The 19,677-nt window shown below is 33.9% G+C and overlaps 3 protein-coding genes across 7 annotated transcripts; 1 reads left to right on the forward strand and 2 right to left on the reverse strand.

Moving 5' to 3' along the window:
- Positions 1–616: 616 nt before the first annotated feature.
- LOC137820484 (uncharacterized) lies at positions 617–2,217 on the reverse strand. The gene has a single exon (XM_068624601.2). The coding sequence runs from the start codon at positions 1,836–1,838 to the stop codon at positions 885–887; it is 954 nt and encodes a 317-aa protein (XP_068480702.1). The 5' UTR covers positions 1,839–2,217; the 3' UTR covers positions 617–884.
- Positions 2,218–9,947: 7,730 nt separating this feature from the next.
- Positions 9,948–17,790, forward strand: LOC137823205 (uncharacterized). Of its 5 annotated transcripts, none has more exons than XM_090294887.1 (7): positions 9,948–10,763; positions 11,011–11,318; positions 11,505–11,692; positions 11,907–11,973; positions 12,054–12,138; positions 13,384–13,470; positions 17,102–17,790. In XM_090294887.1, the coding sequence occupies exons 1-5, from the start codon at positions 10,028–10,030 to the stop codon at positions 12,102–12,104; spliced, it is 1,350 nt and encodes a 449-aa protein (XP_090151013.1). In that variant the 5' UTR covers positions 9,948–10,027; the 3' UTR covers positions 12,105–12,138; positions 13,384–13,470; positions 17,102–17,790. The 5 variants fall into 5 exon arrangements, with proteins under 5 accessions (XP_090151013.1, XP_090151012.1, XP_090151014.1 ...); XM_090294886.1 differs by having other exon boundaries at positions 9,974–10,763; positions 13,384–13,496; positions 15,975–17,790; XM_090294888.1 differs by having other exon boundaries at positions 9,974–10,763; positions 16,415–17,790.
- LOC137823207 (Pollen Ole e 1 allergen and extensin family protein) lies at positions 16,187–18,355 on the reverse strand. The gene is made up of 3 exons (XM_068628377.1): positions 18,110–18,355; positions 17,175–17,625; positions 16,187–16,741 (listed from the first exon to the last, which is right to left on the reverse strand). The coding sequence occupies exons 1-3, from the start codon at positions 18,258–18,260 to the stop codon at positions 16,390–16,392; spliced, it is 954 nt and encodes a 317-aa protein (XP_068484478.1). The 5' UTR covers positions 18,261–18,355; the 3' UTR covers positions 16,187–16,389.
- Between the last annotated feature and the right edge of the window lie 1,322 nt (positions 18,356–19,677).

Below are 19,677 nucleotides of genomic sequence, written 5' to 3' on the forward strand. Positions count from 1 at the left end.
AAGAGACTAATACTCCATGAGTCACACACAAATTCATTCAAATACCCCCAAAACTCACCCTCAAAACTTACAATTTCAAAAAATAATTTTAAAAAATGTACAAAAGTTTTGTTTTCTTCATATACTTCATGAAAATTGTACCGGTCGATACATACAACACTTGGAGGTCTGGCACCCGGTCAAAACTGACCGACACAACCGAAACCATCACACCCAAAAAGGATTATCGAGATAATCAATGATCAAACACTAGGTAATATATTTTTAATTGTAATCCAAATCCTTAACTCGACCAATAACAAAGAGTTTATGATAATCATATAAATAGACACAGATTCTAAGAATCAGGTGTGTCATCATCTAATACTAATAACAGTGTCGGAGTGCCTTTTGCAGATATCATCTGAGTCCGAAATTAACGGAGACAAGGAGGAGCACATCGTTCGAATGAATAACCGAGAGAAGAATGTAATCGTTTTTTTTTTAATTCCAACTCCATTTCAGAAAAAAAATGAAAATGAAAAAGATTTTAGAGGAGGTGTACCCATTCCTCTTATATAACGTATTTGATAATTGGATTACAGAGAGCTTTAAGAAAGTGTTTAAGAAAGTGTTCTTAGCTTATAACAGCGATTTATTTTGCACACATGTCCGGGAAATTCCCTCACAATTCACAAATCACAATTCAGAATGAAATCTATACAAGTTTAGAGAGGAAGAAGTGAAGAGTACAAGAGCGGGGATTCATGAAACTATGTATAATGTACAGATAAATAAAATAAAAAAGAAAGAAAGAAATTGAGGAAGAAAAGCACGAGTGAGAAGCATGAAAGAGTTTGAAACAATAGATAGATAGATACAGAGAGAGGTTGAAGGAGGTGAGATCAGGCTCTGCCTTCGACCCTTGCATGAGTGAGTCCGACGCAGGCATCAACAAAATCTTGGTCGATGAAATCCGTGGAGAGAACCTGAAGCCTATCCGCGATGGCTTTAGCGAAGCACTGTGCGATGAAGAGCCTGGCGTACCCATGAATGCGTCGTGTAACGGGTTTCACGCAGAGAACGGGGTTATCGGCAACGGGCGTCACGGTGTTCTCCACCCTGTAGAAGTACTTGCGCGACGTAACGGGTGGGTGCTCGCTCAAGTGCTTTAAATTGGCGTCGAACTTGGTGGAAGGGAGATCCGTGTTCACCCAATTGTCCTTCAGAAACCCCGCACTCCACAGAGGACTCCCTGCTTTGGGCTGCGCCGATTTTCTGGGCTTCCAAACGCAGATAACTCTCTTCGGCAACAACTCCGCGATGCTCTTCCCGAAAACGCCCTCGTCCTGAGGGATCAGAAACTCTCCCAACTGCTCCTCCAAGTACTTGTCGAATTCCGGTGGGTCCTCGTGCCCGTACTCTGTCCTGATCTCCAGGATGATGATCTCCGACTCTGTCTCGGACAGGAACTTCTTCAAGTCGTTCAGGACCACGTCGACGCTGTAGGTGGCCAGGATGCCGTGGCAGATGCGACGGTTTTCTTGGACTCGAATGTCAACGACGCGGGTGCCAAGGACCAGCTGGCGGTATATGGAGAGGGATTGGCACTGGGCGAAAGGGCGAGTGACCAGGGGGATGCCGATTTTGTTGGTGGCCGAGTCGTGCGTTCCAGGCCACACGATCTGGTTGATGCGGAGTTTCTCTGGGTTCAGACCGGACATCCAGTTTTTCCTGTCTTCAGGGCGGTACTCGGAGCCAGGGTACTCTTCTCCGGACGTTTTCAGATCGGAGAGAACTTTCTTCTCGGTGTGAATCGTCTTCCTCCGTTCCATCTGTTTAGACACTTGAGAACCCATCTTCACTGACCTGACACCCACCACCCACCACAACACCAACCAGAGGACTTTTTTCCTCTCTTCTTGTCGCACCTCTTCGCCACTAACCTCAACTAATCACGTTAGGTGATGACCGTATCCATATATATACTCTTCAAAACAAAACTACAAACAGGGTTGTTTGTTTGTCATACTAGTAAGGATAAGTTTTTGTTGTTTTTCATACTCTTTTCTTATTACATGCACCTTGTCTTTGGTTACTAGTTTTTTCTAACAAAAATGTTTAGTTTAATGTTTTTTGTTACCAGTTAGTTCTGAATCATTTGTCATTCAGAAATAAGAGCTGATACCATCATAAGAGTTCTGAACTGTGTACTTTTTTTTTTTAGCTAAAGATTTGGATGCAACTGCTTTTGGGCAGTAATTAATTTAACGGTTTTTTTTGGTAACTTTTAATTAATTAATTAATTAAACAGTTGGGTTATCAATTTCCCAATTCAGATTTTGTTACAATATCAAAACCCTTAAATATAGCGGGACAGGATTTTCTTTATTTATGATAAGATTATATAGCTTAACAAGGGATATGCAACTTATATTTAAAAAAATCAAACAAATATATTATTTTAATATCTAAAAAATTACAAAAATATTTTTTACACGAATAATAATAAATATTATTTGTGGAGAAAAATGCTAGAACATGTTTTCTCCTTATTTGTGAAGTAGACATTCTCAGAGTTAGAAATAGAATTGAGTATGCATATACGTTGGCCTGGTTAAATCCACATTAACATTGCACTACTTTTTTGTCCATATAGTACGTATTTTAAATTTACTTTAACACTTTTAAATTGCATTTGTCCAACAAAATCTAAAAATTAAACGGATTAGTTCGCATCCCAACAAAATATAATGAGTTTTTTTAATATTAATTTACAAAACAATAGTTTACTGAATCTATTAAATAGTATACAAGTAAGAAACATTGAATTTTTAGCATTGATTCTTTTCATTTGTTTTGGTGTTATTTTAAGGCTCAGAAAACAAAACAAACCGTGAATGAAGGATGGAGAAGAGAGAATGGATTTTTTTTAATGAGTTATTAACCAAAAGGGTTGTGAAATGATGATATGATGACTTGGGTGGTTTGTTCACTCAAATACTCAATGATGACTTGAGGATATGATTTGGGATTGAAATGGTTAATGTATTACTAAATGGGCATTTAGAAATTAGAATGTGGAGAGGAGTGAGAGTGAGTGATGATTAGGTGAGGGGTCATTGCCCTCATTGGTCCACTTGTAATGGCTGTTCTGTCCAAACCTGTCTTCATCTTTGTGTTTTGGTTTACTTGTGAAGTTTGTGGCAAAACATTAAGGAGCAATTGAAAGAGACCATCTGTCCATAAATCAATTAGACACATGGATAACCTACAAATCATCTTCAAGGCTTGCTACAACACTCAACTCAAACCACAAACTTCACATCCAAATGACAAAGATGCCAATAATTCCTTTCTCTACCTTAATTAACGCATTTATCATTTTTGTTGCTTTAAATTCAAGGACAAAATTTAAATCAGAAAACACAAACAAATAATCTCTTTTCCTTCGTCTCTAGGCACCACATGGATCAGTTTCTATGTTTTTAACAGCTTTTCCATATTAAAATATGGTTTAAATTTACTGCACACTATTAAAGAAAAATAATTATTATTAAAAATATGTTAAAATATCAAGAAAAAAAATAATTATTCAGGGAATATTAAACAAGGAATATGATCAAAAACTGTTCTAGACAAGAGTATGGACGATCCTGACCTAGAATATCTCCAAGTGGTTAAGGATAAGTGTACCCTGTACTAGTGTGTAAAAGATAAATCTCACTTGTTGATGTTCCCTCTGATATATATTGATGTATCCTACGTATCGTTTTCGATTTTGCATTCATTGAGCCATTAAGGGTGATTAAGTCTAATTAAGATGGAATACTTAACGTATGAACATCCTCTGCCATTAAAGATTGGATCACAATCCATTTATCATACACTCGGGTCCAGGCCCATAACTCTACATGTCCTCAGCCTCTAGCACAGGCTATTAAGGCTGCCATCGTCATGACCAGTCAAAGTTCGGGTAGCGATCAATCATCCATTAAATCGGGTCCAGGTCCATTACTTTACATGCCCCCAGCCTCTAGCGCAAACTATTGAGGGTGTGTGAGAATAACTTAAGCATTTTCTCCCCCCCCCCAAGCGGTACCTCTTCATCTTCTGTTCTCAACCTTTCCCCTTCTCTTCATTCTTCACTCACCCTCACACTCATTCCTCGCTCACGCTCCAACTCTGCCTTCAATCCCTACCTCTTGCATTCTTCTACAATCATCCACCATACCTCACGTTCTTTCTTCTACATCCATTCTCATCCCCTCTCTTGTTCCAACTCCATCCCCCCATATAACACCTTCGATTGTCTCATAGCCTTGTTTGTGTATTATCATTGTTTGTTGTTCGTGTTCATTGCATATATTGTGTGTGAGTTGTTCATGGATTATTATTCTATGTATCCTTGGGCAAAACTTAACATTATCCATGAAGTTTATGTTTTTACTTCTATCAAAAGAATTTGAAAACTCCGCCACGCTCAATCCTTGAGTCGTACTAGCTCTGAAAAAGATGTGATTATAATTCCTTGTAAACCAAAATAACTCGTTTGTAAAGATTGTGTAGATGAACCGCCCTTTTGTTTTTTCTAAGAAACCTTATTTAGTAAGCTCGATATCCAACTACCCTCACACCCTTTCGAAAAAGAAATTATGCTAACCATGAATGTAGTCCTTGCCCAACTGCATCCAAACAGTTGAGCCTTTTTTCGAGCCTTTCACATTTTGTGTGGCCAACTCGGCATTGTTCCGAGCTCGAACATGTTTTTCTATTTTTTCGAATATAAAATCTCTAAACGTACCTCATAGGTCTCTGTTAGTGGCGTCTTTGAGATAGTTTTTGCTACCAAATTTAGAATCTAAATAATTGGTAATTAAAACATTGGTAGCTAACTAGATATCAATTTAGAAACTATTTAACAATCATAGAAACTAATTTAGAAACCATTTTTTTTAGTTTCTAAAATGGTCTCTAATTTAGTTACTATTGCAACTAATTATTTTGGTCTCTAAAAATTGGTTTCTATTTGATAATTTTCTTGTAGTGATGTGACTCACCTCTCTTTCCTGTGAGTTTACTTGGTTTGCTTTTCAATTAAAAAAAAGAGTTTGCTCTAAGGCGTCTAGTAGGTGTTGGTGTCCATTACACATCTCCCATGTTTGCAATTCCAAAATGGAACGAAAATTAGCTGAAGAAATTTACAATTATGATATTCATTATGAGCCATATTTTCAGCAACCTCGACATTATAATCCATATTGTCAACTGTCTTATAAACAACCTCAACAACAACCATATTATCAACAATACTATTATGATGAAAGTCAAACAACTTTTCAACCATTTTTGCAAAATTGATAATATTCCTCATAATATTGAATAACCAACATTAGAGGAGTTGATGAGTCAAATGAAGGAGATGAGCATAAAATATGATCAAGAATGGGAGGCTAACAAAATTGCAATTCAAAAGGAAGAACCAACTTTAGAGGAGTTGACGAGGCAAATGAAGAAGATGAGCATAAAATATGATCAAGAAAGGGAGGCTAACAAAATTCCAATCCAAGAGGATGTTGATGTTATATCAAGAAGAGAGAAAAACTAATCAAACGATTAAAGAGATTGCAGATTATGTTCGAGACATGAAATCACCTCATGATCCAGATATAACTCTTGATCAAGGCACTAATAGATTGTCTAACCTCGAAGCACCTACCTCTGCCATAGACACTCTCGAAAAGCAGTGGAGCATATCAATTGTTTCTAAAGTTAACTCGAGTGATTTGCAAAAAGCTGAGCCATTTGAACTTGAGATTGTTGTGCCATTGATTGCTACTATCCAACCTCTACTGATAGAGGAGAAATCATTGCTTAATCGAGAGACATTAGTCACTGTGACACATGCTGATAAAAATCATTTTGTGCATCATATAAACACTGAGGATGAAAATGTGCTTGAGTTTCTAGAAGATTTTAACTTTTCCACTCAAATGGAATGTACAGAGGCTGAGATAGATGAGTTCCTAGAAGGCACTAAGTCTTGTGATGTAAATCTTCACCCAGAAGTTGTCGATGTTGCTTTACTTGCATAATCTACTGAAAAATATTGCACACTACTAATAGATGGCTCTAACTGGGTTTTAGAGGTACTACGAGAAGAGGAAGAGGAAGAGGAAGAGAAAATGTTAACCATATTTCAAGTAGACACTGCTAGTGGAGAAGAAAATGATATTATTCTTCCATCCTTGAAGCTTCAAAGAATACAACCTCCACTATTTAAGGCGAAGCCCATATCATTCCATCATCTCCATTGGCTACACCTTCTATCATAATTGGAACATTTGAAAGCACCCTCTACCAGCCACCACCACCTCCTAACTTACATTTCATTCCATCTCCCACCCTAACTAGATTGTCTACCCTAACTAGACTGTCTAGCCTTAGACCACTACCCTTAGACGATCCCCAAATAGCTAACCATATCAGATCGTCTATATTGAATAAATTTTTGTCTTTCATCTATGATGTGTTCAGTACCATTAACTATCCATGGAAGAAACTGTACCATTTCATACGCCCTCCAGACCTACCTCAGTTCCATCCACTATTTCAAGGCTTTTTCATCATAATATGTTTGTTTCATAGTTTACCAAGGTACTGCATGCTTTGGTTAAACGCTCTAACTGATAGTGTTTCTACACAATTGTGGATGAAGAGTCTTGGCTTGTATGGTAGAGGGGATGGTTAAAACGGTTGCAATATCTCCTCTAGACCGTGTTCCCTCTTATCCCCTTCTTTCTTCCTCTTTCTTTCTCCTGGCAAACTCCTCTACTTTAATATATGACGTAGCTCTAAGATTAATAGTTGTCATATCCTTCAGTCTCCTTTTCAGCAATGACTCTCCAAACCCCCCAGACCTTATCCCTCTAATAAAAGCTTCCACACACATCCCCTCATTAGGCTGAGGAATTTGCACCACCACCTTATTAAAATGATGCAAATATTTCTTCAGCGATTCCCCCCTGGATTGTTTCACCTCAAATAAATCCCCTGTTTCTGGAGGTTTTGTTTTATTTTCCTCAAAATGAGCGACAACCAACTGAACAAAAACCTCCAATGATGTTACCGAACCTTTTGGAAGATTGTTGAACCAATCCATTCCCACCAACGATCCTGCCAACATTTTACATCGGACAACATTCGAACATTCATGAATCAACATTTGTGCCCTAAACGTTTTTATGTGGGCATTCAGATCCTGCTTCCCTGTGAAGGAACCAATTTTAGGAAACACATAGTTTGTTGAATCGGTTCATTCAAAATTTCCTCTGAAAATGGTTGGAAATCTGGTTCAACTTCCTTCAACTCTTGCCTTCCTGACATCTGACCCATCACATGCCTATAAAGCTCCTCATTTAGTCTTTGAAGTTGCTCCTATCCCCTTAATGCCTCTTCCATCCGCAACCTCGCTTCCTCCTGTGCCCTTCTAAATTCCTCCGCACGTTCATCATTTTGCCTCCTCATTGCTTCCATCATCTCCATTAACATACGCGTTGCTTCTGGTAGGGATCCTCCATTTGCAGCCCTATTTGTCTCTTCTTCTGTTGTTGTTCTCCTCGTTCTTCTCATTTTAAATTTGTGTTTTGATCCAGTGGTGGAGGAGCAATTTTGTTTGTCCCGCGATGGACGCCAAATGTTCTAGACAAGAGTATGGGTGACCCTGACCTAGAACATCTCTAAGTGGTCAAGGATAAGTATATCTTGTACCTACCAATGTGTAAAAGATAGATCTCACTTGTTGATGTTCCCTCTAATATATATTGACTTTCCGATTTTGCCTTCATTGAATTATTAAGGACGATTAAGACTAATTAACACAAGATACTTAAGGTATGAATCACTCTAAAAGAAACTACTATTGTTGTCACTTTAAGATTGTAAACTCTTTCTTTTTTTTCTTTTCTTTTGGTTGTGTATTTTTTGTGGTCCCTCTCCAATTTGTTTGATTTCCTATTGATAGTGAAGTCCCTGGATCCCCTCCACCTAAATTTCGTTATGATATTTTGTTAATTTTCGTGTATTTGTTTTACAATAATTTTAGATTCTCTAAATCTCAGAAACAATTCAAAAGAGAAGTTGATTCTGTTGATCATTGAAATATCAAAAAAATATATATATTTGCAACGACAGATTATGAAAATCTTAAAAGTATGTGCTATTTATTTATAGATAAATAACAATTAAGAAATCAGACATGACAAACAAAATTTATAAAGGGAAAGCTTTGAAGCTGAGAGCTTGACACAGTAGCATCAAACTGACTTTGAAAGTAAAATGAAACAAAACATAATATGATATCAAAGACCTTAAGAGTGATTAGTTGATCAAATAAGAGATTTGGTAGTAAATAAAACAAATCTCAATGAAAGTAGTTTTCCAGGATATTTGGTTTATTGAATGATGGGTAATTTTTTATATAATAAATTTGATATTATCTCAAACTAAAAATGATTTTAAAATAATAAATTTGTGAATAGTTTTTATATGGTGGTCAACTTTTTCATTGTCTTTATTTAAGAAGTCACAATTATGACCCACCAGAATTAATACAAATGGAAGCCCCTCCATAATTATATCTTGCTGGCACATTCAGTCTTGCGTACCCACCAAAAGGAAGAACATGGTTCACAATTCACTTACACTTCATTTGTGTAGATGAAAGCAATTCCTACCTAATCAAAACTTTCTATTTTTAAACAATATTTGTTCCTGCCAATTTTCAGAAAAAATAAAAAAAGTAAAAACAAGTTCTTTATTAAATAAAGTTAATTTACACTGAAAAAATAGAAAAAATTATAAAAAATAAATTTTCTACAAATTAAATAATTTTAATTTGCATGTAAAATTTATTTCATTTCTTTTTCTTATTATTTTTTCTTCTAGAAGTTTGAGAAACAGTATTTTATTGCTACCAAACCTCTCCTAACTCTACCGTGTTCAAAAGAGGTAAAAATGGCTCAAACTGTCTTAGTGACATATATACAATTATTTTGATTTTTATTACAGAATTAAAATTGTCAGAGTATGAAATTGATCTATTAGATTAAATTTCAAGTAATTTAGTCACTAATTGTGTCAATTAGTATTTTTGATTTGTCTTTTCACTAAACTAAACTTCCATAAAAGATAATTTAAAAGTCATTAAAAAAGGGTAAAATATTATTTCTGCAAATTGATGGGTACAGAAAGAATTTTGATAGGGTGCAGGAAGAAGCAGCCGGGAAATTCTGCAAAGAAGCCCCACCCAAGTGAGAGTTTAAAAGATGTTTCCTGCATTCTTACATATTTTCTTCATGCACCCCCTTACATATTGATGTGATCCAATATCCAAAGAAAGTTTGAATCTGGTCCAAATGGGAGGCTGTAGAAAAGTGATCCTTACTTCCTGTCAACAACATCATGTTTTCTTTCCTATATGAAACATGTTTCCTGTAACTTTGAATTATGTAAATTTAATTTTAGTTTCTCAATGTTTTTTCCGCTTTTAATACTTCTCAGTTTGAAATTATTTTAACATGTTTAATAGCATTTTATAAAGATTAGATAATGTTGGGAGAACTATATATATGAAGCTGACATATTTCTTTATAGTGGTGCGTGTAAAGTGTCCAATTCAAAAAATAATTCAAAAAATATTTATTGGACTTATGATAATTTTAGTACGATTCTAATATAATTTAAAAAAAATATATTAATTTTTTAAAAATTTAAATTTATTGTATAAAATTTTATTATAATTATAAAATTAAAAAATAAATTTATGTAAATCCATACTTATACACATAAATCTTTATTATCAATTTAAATAATCTATAATTATATAATATATAAAACTGTTTTTTATTATTAATTTAAATAATTTATAATTATAAAATATATAGATGTGTTTTCTCTTCTCTATAATTAGAAATAAGTAACTAATATATCTAGTAGGATGAAATAAGCTTTCCTTCCGTTACTTATTAAATTAAATATTAATACTTTGATGGATTTTAAGGTGACGGTTCTATTTGTATTGTGTGAATTTGAACAGAATTGTGAAAGAAAAGTTTTGGTTAAAGAAGAAGATTGGAAGTGGAAGCGGATGGAGGGTGAGGATGATATAGGGCGTTGGGTGTTAGAGTTCCTTCTTCGGAACCCGCCGGCACTCGCAGGCAATAACCTAATTAAAAATGTGTTTCGGAGAATCTCCGTTTCTGACGCCAATTCCCTCATCAAGAAGACCATTCTCCTCAGATCTCTTCGTGACCACCTCTCCACTCTCTCCATCAATGATTCCCTTCTCAATACCCTCGAACACCTCGAGGAACTCCTTCGCCGCGACGCCTCTCCTGTCACCGCCACCATGACCGCTGCCTACTGCGCCGTTGCGGTCGATTGCACGCTCAAGTTCCTGCAAGTGAATCTCCACCATCACAACTCTGCTTACCTCCGCGCCGTCAACAGGATATGGCGAGCTAGGGTTCCGCGCATGAACGGCTCCGATTCCAGAGAGGGAAGCCTTCTGTTCTCGGCGGAGTTGGAGCGGTGGAGTAGCGACTTCGAAGCTTCCCTTTCGGATTCGCAAGTGAGGGAGAGGTTGGCCTCCATCGATGCCAGAAAGGATTCCATCATGAAGCTCGAGGCTTTTCTGGCGGAAGCCTGGGCCGATTTGGGCCCTTCTTTTCTTCAATTAGCGGCGTCATTGCACGCGAGCAGGGCCCCACAACACCAAGAGGGAGGTCTGTTTAGTTAAATTGTGATCATCCCACATCATTTTTATCATCTGGATTTCATTTTTTTTTCCGTTTAATGTTTTGAGCAAATAGTACGTGCCGTTTTCATATTGTCATTCAATCAGAATGATACTTGTCATATGATCAATAAGATTGTTCCGCGCATTTAAACCCATACTAACTATTATTGGTTTGTTTTTATGATCATAGTAGATAGAATTTAATCTCATGATATTTTCGTTGTGTCCAACAGAAATTCAGATGTGTAGCAGTGCTGCTGCTGAGAATTTGCATTTAACAACAACTAATGAAGTTGAAAAGGTTGGGGATTGCATTTCTGGGGAGTTGCAAATGTTGGCTAAGGATTCTCTGCTTAATTCTTTTGAAGGGAATGAGGAGGCACCTACTGAAAAGCAGAGTGGAGAGGCAGATGTATCTTGCTCACATGACATTAATAATAATGAGGCTGATCCCATGGAAAAGGATCGAACTTCTATCCCTCAGAATTGTGACCGAAGGCCTAGTTTGATGGAAAAAAATATTACCGCTCGTGTTTACGAGGTAATTGTGTTTTTTAATTATAATTTATTTTTGCGGTGACCGATTCCTTTTGACTCTTTAGAAGAGACTGGGTGTTTACTTATAGGGATGACAATCCAACATTTCATTTTCATAATTTTGTGCTGTTCATTCTTTATTTGAATGTGTGTTCAAATTAATGTATCAGTTACTGGTTCTTTTTTGCAGTGGGATGATTCAATAGACGACGTGGACGGTGGAACATCAAACTATGCAAGTAGATTTAATTTGCCTACTCCAAAGAGGAGAACACTTTCTCCATTGAAGATGTATAAACCAGCACGCATTACAAAGAGGAGAAAAGTAAATAAATGGAGTCAGTTAGAAGAGGAGACGCTTAGGACTGCCGTAGAAAAGTACGTGCTTGTTCTAAAGTAGTCAGATCATAGTTTTCTTGTGAATTTTGATCATACAAGTGTTTGCTTGTTCTGCTGTTTTACCACTGCAAGTGTTTTGAGTTGCTTGCTGCAACTGTGATACTCTTTCTACTTCATTTGAGAATATAAATACAATTAATTACCATTTCAATACGATTTCCTATTGTTATTAAATTTGTTTTTACATATACAGGTTTGGCAGGGGAAATTGGAAGTTAATCCTAAATTCTCACAAAGATATATTTGAAGAGAGAACTGAAGTAGGCTTACTAAAAAGTTACTGATATATATTTTCTTTTTGAATTCATGCTTTTGATACTGATATATTTATTTTTCTCAGGTTGATTTGAAGGACAAGTGGAGAAATATGACGCGGTATGGGTGCAAATGAATCGAATATGCATACCTCTTTGGATATTTCAGAGGTATTTCCTTGCTTTATTTGTAGTTGTTGCTTGAGATTATATTGACTGTGTTAACAGTAGAGGTTTAGTTTATTATGATTAAAGCTGAATGGTAACTAGAAAGGACAAAATCTTGGGAAATTAGTCAATAGATTTTAGGATTATTAGCTTTTGTAGAAGGAAGTGTAGTTAGTAAAAACTAAGAAGATTGTGGAGTTTAAGCCTCCTTAAAGAGCAATAATAATTATTTTTTTCATTGGCTGTACAAGGGTATCACTTGCACGGTTGCACCTAATTAAAATTTCATCTATTTTTTTTAATGAATAGCTTAAAGAAAAGCTTTCAGGATATATTTTAAAGAAAAAACCTTTCAGATTGAAAATAATTTAAATAATTTCTTAAATTAGCCTTGGTGACTTGACAAAAACTTAGGAATGAAAATTTAGGCCATTGTAATTTCACAATATAACATTCATTTTTTTGAAAAAGAAAAAAAGGTGCCTTGTATTACAGTTTACTTAGGAAGCTTGTTAAAGTGGAATTCATTTCCTTAAAAAATAAATTAGTGCTTTGTGTATGAAAGATGCATAATATGCAAATTACGTTAAGTTTAAAATTTATGTTAAGTTTAAAACTTATATGAACGTCTTCAATAACTTTTTGTCTCATAAATTTGGGAATTTTTACATTTTTTTTTACTTTTGATTGTTTTTTTGTGTTTTGATCTTTAATGTTTCATGACACCTATATCTACTTTCCTCCTTAATAAGTTTTTTTCCCACATGTAGTAACGTCCTAAAAAATACATCTAACTAACTATTACAATACAAATTCTACATATTTATATATAGTTTTTCAAAACATTCCTAATACATGATTAGCAGTTATAAAAAAAACAAATATTTATAAATTCATAGCTCAAAACAAAACTCTAAAGCCTTCTAGGCTTCCTTCACCGGTATGTCTGGGTACATGGTACAATCATCGCAGTTCATACACAAACACATGCAAGGGTAAGCTATCAAAATGAAGTTTTGAAACACGAAAATATAAGTAAAATAACTAATTTGATTAGTAATTCATAATTAATTTAGTTTCATTTTTTCTCAAACACAGTCATACAAAATCCAAATATCAATCACAATAATTCAATTTCATTCTAATCCACATTACTTTGATTTCATTTCAATCATACTGACTTGACATAGATTTATTTGCCTCATAGTACTTTGATTTCCTTTCAACCCTTGTTACCTTTGATTTCAGGCCAATCATAGTGATTGCATATGAATCTATTGTCTTCCGGAAGAATCATTAATCAAATTGTGGCCACATAAGTCCGTTTGTTTCACGGTACCTTGATTTCCTTTCAATTCTCAGTATCCTTTTATTTCATTTCAATCAGTGATAACATATGAATTTATTCTCTTCCGGAAGTCTCTTTAAGTATGCCCCTACTAGAGACTAACATCTAATTTACTCCAATCGGATCAAGGTAAGTCCAAACATCTATATCGTGTGACTACAAGCGGTCACGATGTGTATGAACTCCCTCTTCAGCTTCTCACAAACTGAAACTTTAGTCTATGTGACTTAGATTATCAATGAAGTCAGAGGATCTCTGTTCGTAGGCTTTTCATACTTAATGTACCAAAACACAACATCTCATACATTACCCCGAATGTATGACATCAAGTTCATACAACTTTCATCAATCACATACAACACATATTATTCACTCATACATACATCATTTAAGATTTCTCAAATCATGTATATTTCAAATTCACACTCATATAAACTCATAATCAAATTCAGTTTAACTAACTTTGTAACCTAACATGCATACAATTACTGGATTAACTTGTTATTTAAATCAACCTGAGGTTCTATATAAACAAAATACATAAATAACTTCCCTTACCTGTAATTTCTTATCTTGAGGAAATTTCTATTCAGGTAAAAAAACCACTCTAAAATCTAGGGATCTAAAACAAGTTATCCAAACATTATCAAAATTTAGTATGAGCTCAATCAAGTTAAGAGAAACATTTTTCTCAACTGGTCTTGCTAAGATTGATGATTAAATCATAGAGAAAAATAGATAATAATAGATTTTTAGAGTAAAAATAAACTTATCTATTTAAAAATCTGATCGGGTAGAAATGTATCTTGACTCCTCAGTTGCACAGCATGACCGTGACCAGATTTTGGAATAGAAGAGATATGAGAGAGAAAATAAAGAGAGAAGGGAGAGAAGAGAAGTTGGGAGAGAGAAAGGATAAGAGGTTGGGGGAGGGGGTTCTCTTGCTTTATTTTTTTTAAGTGGGGTTACATTTTCAAATGGACAACTGGTTTTTTAAAAGATTCTAATAATCAACAAATGCCAAAATGAAGAGTAAAAAAGAATTAGATGTGATAATTTTATTCAGTAGTTGATGTGTTGTTAAGTATCTTAATTAATAAATAGTAGGGTTTGAAGATCAAAATATTAAAAAATAAACAAATCAAATCATGTGCAAATTTTATAAATTTATGGTCAACCAAAAAATTATTTAAGTCTATATACAATATATTAAAATACGTAGTGAATAATGCGAAGGTACCATTTATCTTTGAAAGATGTATAGACTAACCACCTATATGAGTGAATTTCGTATTCTTATTTTATGTGACCTTTTGTTATGTGCACTTCTGATTTAGGTTATAATAATATAATTTCATATTTACTTGTAATAATTCGGTAAAGGGAGTAAAATATGAATTTACATCCTTTCAACTTATTTTATATGTTAAGTAATATACTTGACGATGATAAATATATCATTGTATTGCATTTTTTTAAATATTTATTAATAGTTCCAATTTAATTTCATATTTGGTTAACTTTTTTTTCATGTTTGAGTCTGCCAAGCTGTCCCTTCTTTTTTACAAAAAAAAAATACATTAAAAAGTTGAAGTTTAAAGTTCTTACCATGTTTTTTAAGATTTTATTACTCTTAAAAATAAAATATATTTTTGTAATTATTATTAGTTTATTTTATGAATATTTTTTAATTTTAATAAAATTTAAACTTAATTATTAATAATTTTGTATCCATTAATTAAATTTATCTATTTAAGTTTTCTTATAATAAATAAGTCAGTAAATATTTTTCCTTATTTTACTTTTTTTTTCTCTTTCTAGTTGGATATCCTTCGTCAGGTTAGCCCATGCACAAAAATATTCCTTCTAAATGACGAAAATAACCTTACACAAAAATGGGAAAAATTATTTTTGAAACTTTTATCTGAAATATTTTGGATTTCAATTTTCGGAACATATTTTTGAATTCTGAATTTTTTTTATCCAGAATGTATTTTTAGTTTTGTGTTCAGAATTTTTGTATTTTGTTATTTCTCAATTATAATTATTATTTTGGATTTTTTTAATTTGGAATAAGGATAGTTTTGAAAATTTAAAAAATTGATATGGTGAAGGAGGGTAGTTTTGGAAATTTTAAAAATTGATATGGTGGAGGTTAAAATTGATATGGTGCAGGAAGAATTTGCCTTCGAACTATTTTTAAATAGCGGACCATTCCGGTCCAGCCCACTTTAGAACAAGATGGCTGTAGTGTTTGGTTTTCTCATCCTAAAACAAAACTTCCTTAAAATTTTAGATACAATTAGACAGCCATTTTATTTTGATTAGTTGATTGAAACTTTTATCATCAACTAAAGTTGATATTCCAATAAAAATATGTGCATTTTAATTAGGCAAGGTGTTTAATATTTTATATTTAATGTATCTAAAATATTGTATCATTGTCAATGTGATTAATGCTTCTCCGGTAATTTCCTTAATTTGTATGTAGATAGATAGAAACTGACAGAAGAAACAGTTGCTTTTAACGTGGAATCGCTGAATGAGAATGGACTGACTAACTAATAGTAATTGCATGTTCGTTTGTTGATTACAGAATTTCTCATTCAAACAATGGTGGCCGTAATGGCATGCTAAATTCATAGATCAGTTCAGCTTTTAGATTCTTGTAAGTTGTAACCATATCCTATAGAACGGCAGAGATACAAGCCTAAGGAAATGCTTTGCTATTATAAGTGTCTATGTAGATAAAAACCATACAGCACCAGCCTCCATAATAAAAATAAAGACAACCTATTGAAGAGTATTCAATTTTCTATCGTGCATTAAGAAGTTTTTAGCAGAACCTCTGAAATAAAACTGATTATTCCCAAAAATAATCCTTTCCAAAAGAAAAAGCCTATAAATTATTTGCAAGTGGTGAATTTGCAGGTGACATTCCCAGCACCAGAATTGGCCCTCTTGAAGCGTAGGGCAGTAAGAAGGACACTCCTATTTGAACCCATCAAAGCCAAGTTCATGTGTTCGACCACCCCAATAGGGTGATAAGAGAATTGCAAGCTGTTATAGGAGTTAAGAAGGGCAGTGATCCCTTCTCGGAGAAGAGTCCTGTAAGGGTCTCCTTTTCCTTGCAACCCATGCCACAGTGTAATGTCTGTTCCATACCTCCTTGCCGCAACCATTCCAAAAGCCAGTGCTACTTTAGTGTCCCGGTTCACACCCCTCCAGTAGCATTTGTATTCTGACATTGTCCACTTCCTGACAATTAAGAAAGTTATCCATGCCCTTAAAGATTTTAATTAAAATTGTTTATAAAAGTGCTGATTTTGTAGGTGGACTAATCGAACTTAGTTAATCACAAATTAGTATACGATTATGATTTTTAGAATCACTACAAAAATGTATATTAGCACATTTAAGTTTTTCTTGACTTAAACAGTGACATTGCTATTTCAATTTCTAGTACATAAATGTATATTAGCACATTAAGTGTTTCTTGACTTAAATAGTGACATTGCTATTTCAATTTCCGGTCAAAGATGAGGGTTGTTTTCATTAGTCCTACCTATATGTACATGTAAAATTAATCATGTTTTAATGTAATAGACATGTATGCAGGTGATTCAACAAGTATTAATGAATGTATACTGCTTGAAGCTGAATAACCTTGTGTAGTCAAATGTAAACTTACTCTGATGGACATGCTGAAGCTTCTGCAAAGATCATTGGTGGTAAGGGTGGTAGTGATGGTAGTGGTGGTAGTGATGGTAATGGAGGGAGTTCTGGCACTGGAGGTAGCTTGAAAGGTGGAGTAGACTTGGGTGGCGTGACTGGTGCTGGCACTGGGTTGGAAGATCTTGAACAGTACTGCATGGGCTGTGAAGGCTGAGCAAGGAGAGAATCCACCGTATACATCTCCATGTCAAACATCCTAAACATGAGTTTAGGATTTTGGGAAGGACCAGCCCCTTCACCACAACCCATTGACCCTTGCCCACTTCCTGAGACATGGGCAGAACAACCACTCAAGTCGGGTGCACCATCAAACCTCATCGTATAGCTTCCAAACCAATTGGTTGTTTCTTCTCTTGACATTATAATTTGCCCATTACTGTCAGCACAGGACAGAGTTACTTTTGCACCTGTACCAAGCAACAGGGTGCAAAATAAATTTAAGAATGGATCTTTAAAAATAATCAGATTGATGGTGATCACATTATTTATTGAACATCTAAATTACCAGCTGGCCACCTGTAATGTTTTCAAACGTCATTTATTGAAAGAATAAAGGAGTTGATTTGTCCATACTTTTTATCCGAATCAGAAAACAATCATTATTTCACCTCACAAGGTGAGTGCACTGGAGATAAAAAGTTGAGAAATGTACTGTAAATTACAAATGAAATCTTATGTAGCCTTTAATATATTTTAACTATTCTAAAGTTAACAAATTTATGATGGTTGAGTATCAGTCTAAAAGAAGTAATCTCTTAGAAGAGTTTGACAAAATAATGTTTTTTTTATCGAATTTAACTGTCAACACTATTTGAATTCTGTAAGAGAAGGTCAGATGTAAAACATCTTTCAAAACATAACAAAATGCGGAAGGACTTAGATCTGACTTACCATTAACAGGATAATCGAGAAGGGATCTCTGTCCGTCTTTGCATTGATCACAGAAGACAGTGCCAGTCACCATAGTGTCTGCCTGCGTTTCTTGAATGGCCGCGGCAAGAATGAGAAGTGCTGCTAAGAAAAGCTTCTCTTGCAAGTCCATGAATGCTGGAAGGGAAGCCCACTAAGCAAAAGCAAAAGCAAGGAAGAAAGAAATGGATTGGTGAGATGAGAGTGTGAGGAACACTTAAATAGTTGAATTCATGTGATGAAAAAAGCGAATGAGCACTTAATGATCTCTCATTTCTGAGTTTCAACCATCAACTGCTACATTTAATGCTGTACCAAATATCATTTTTCAAATGGGATTGAAACAATGTAGGGGAGTACGACATTCATTAATTTTAAATCGCTAGCTAGTATCGGAATACAACCATGTACAAAATGCAAGCATGTTACGCTAATGTCCGTGATAATTCACCATTCCGATGACTTTCCAAGGGTTTTTACTGCAGAAAATAATCTTTTTATAAAAAAAATAAATAAAATCAACATTTTGAATGTTCACTTTAAGAAAAGAATGTTACGAATTTATTACCAAAAATTGTTCTTGAGAACTATTTCTTTCTCGTAAGTTAAATTATACCAGGAGTTTGGATTGGAGTGATATTATCGTTATTTCCTCATCTGTTATGATTTGAATTTAACATACATGGGTTTGTTTGTGAATTTTAAAAATATAGTGTTTTTTTTTTGTTTTTTTTTGCAAATTGGTATAATTTTTTTACAATTATTACCAAAATGGACTGATTTTTAAAACATTACTCACATGCGTTGTATCATTTTGTTACTTCAATTGAAATCAAACTACATTGAAGTTACAGTGTAAATAACATTAATCAAAATTGTATTGAGGTGATGTGACTTTTACTTCAATACTAAAGTTGTGTTAACATAATATAACATAATTTCTCTTTCATTAGATTAAAGTTGTGGCATGTTGCTCATAATTTTAAAAAAAATCTGTCCATTCCAATAATAAAATTGAAAAATTATTTTAAAGTGTTTACAGAGTTATTTAGTAATAAATCAATATGCTTAAAGAGTAACATTTCATTCATTGTAAAACTTGTTGAACAAAACTTTTATTATCGAACTATTTAAATTACGTTAAATTAATTTGATACTTTTTAAAGTATATATAAATTTTAAATAAATTCATAGTGTTTATTTAGGTCTTACAATAATTTCTAATTAAGTTATAGGTCAGAACTTCAAAAAAATAAACATAATATTGACGATTCCTATTATGAAGGAAGATGACAATTATTTGAATTTTTTTAAACAATTCGAAGATTCATGAACAATATACAACGCATGATTAACCTGGTTACCTAGTTTCTTAATTGTTTAAAATTTTCAAGCGGATCATGTAAAAGATACTATTATGACTGATTTGGTAAAATCTTCACTTGAAGACTCAAACAAAAGCAATTAAAAATTTATAAAATTTATATAAGAATAAAATTATAAGTATTATTTACTTTAAAGAAATTGTAAGTAATGTGTAATTCTTTTAC

Source organism: Phaseolus vulgaris, chromosome 9 (genome assembly GCF_051622355.1).
Source record: "Phaseolus vulgaris cultivar YP4 chromosome 9, ASM5162235v1, whole genome shotgun sequence".
Lineage (NCBI taxonomy): Eukaryota > Viridiplantae > Streptophyta > Magnoliopsida > Fabales > Fabaceae > Phaseolus > Phaseolus vulgaris.

Coding starts and splice junctions, on each gene's coding strand:
- LOC137820484 (XM_068624601.2), bottom strand. CDS start 1,838: ATGGGTTCTCAAGTGTCTAAACAGATGGAACGGAGGAAGACGATTCAC.
- LOC137823205 (XM_090294887.1), top strand. CDS start 10,028: ATGGATTTTAAGGTGACGGTTCTATTTGTATTGTGTGAATTTGAACAG. Junction 11,319..11,504: donor TTACCGCTCGTGTTTACGAG/GTAATTGTGTTT, acceptor TCTTTTTTGCAG/TGGGATGATTCAATAGACGA. Junction 11,693..11,906: donor CTTAGGACTGCCGTAGAAAA/GTACGTGCTTGT, acceptor TTACATATACAG/GTTTGGCAGGGGAAATTGGA.
- LOC137823207 (XM_068628377.1), bottom strand. CDS start 18,260: ATGGACTTGCAAGAGAAGCTTTTCTTAGCAGCACTTCTCATTCTTGCC. Junction 17,626..18,109: donor TCTCGATTATCCTGTTAATG/GTAAGTCAGATC, acceptor TGCTTGGTACAG/GTGCAAAAGTAACTCTGTCC. Junction 16,742..17,174: donor GCTTCAGCATGTCCATCAGA/GTAAGTTTACAT, acceptor CTTAATTGTCAG/GAAGTGGACAATGTCAGAAT.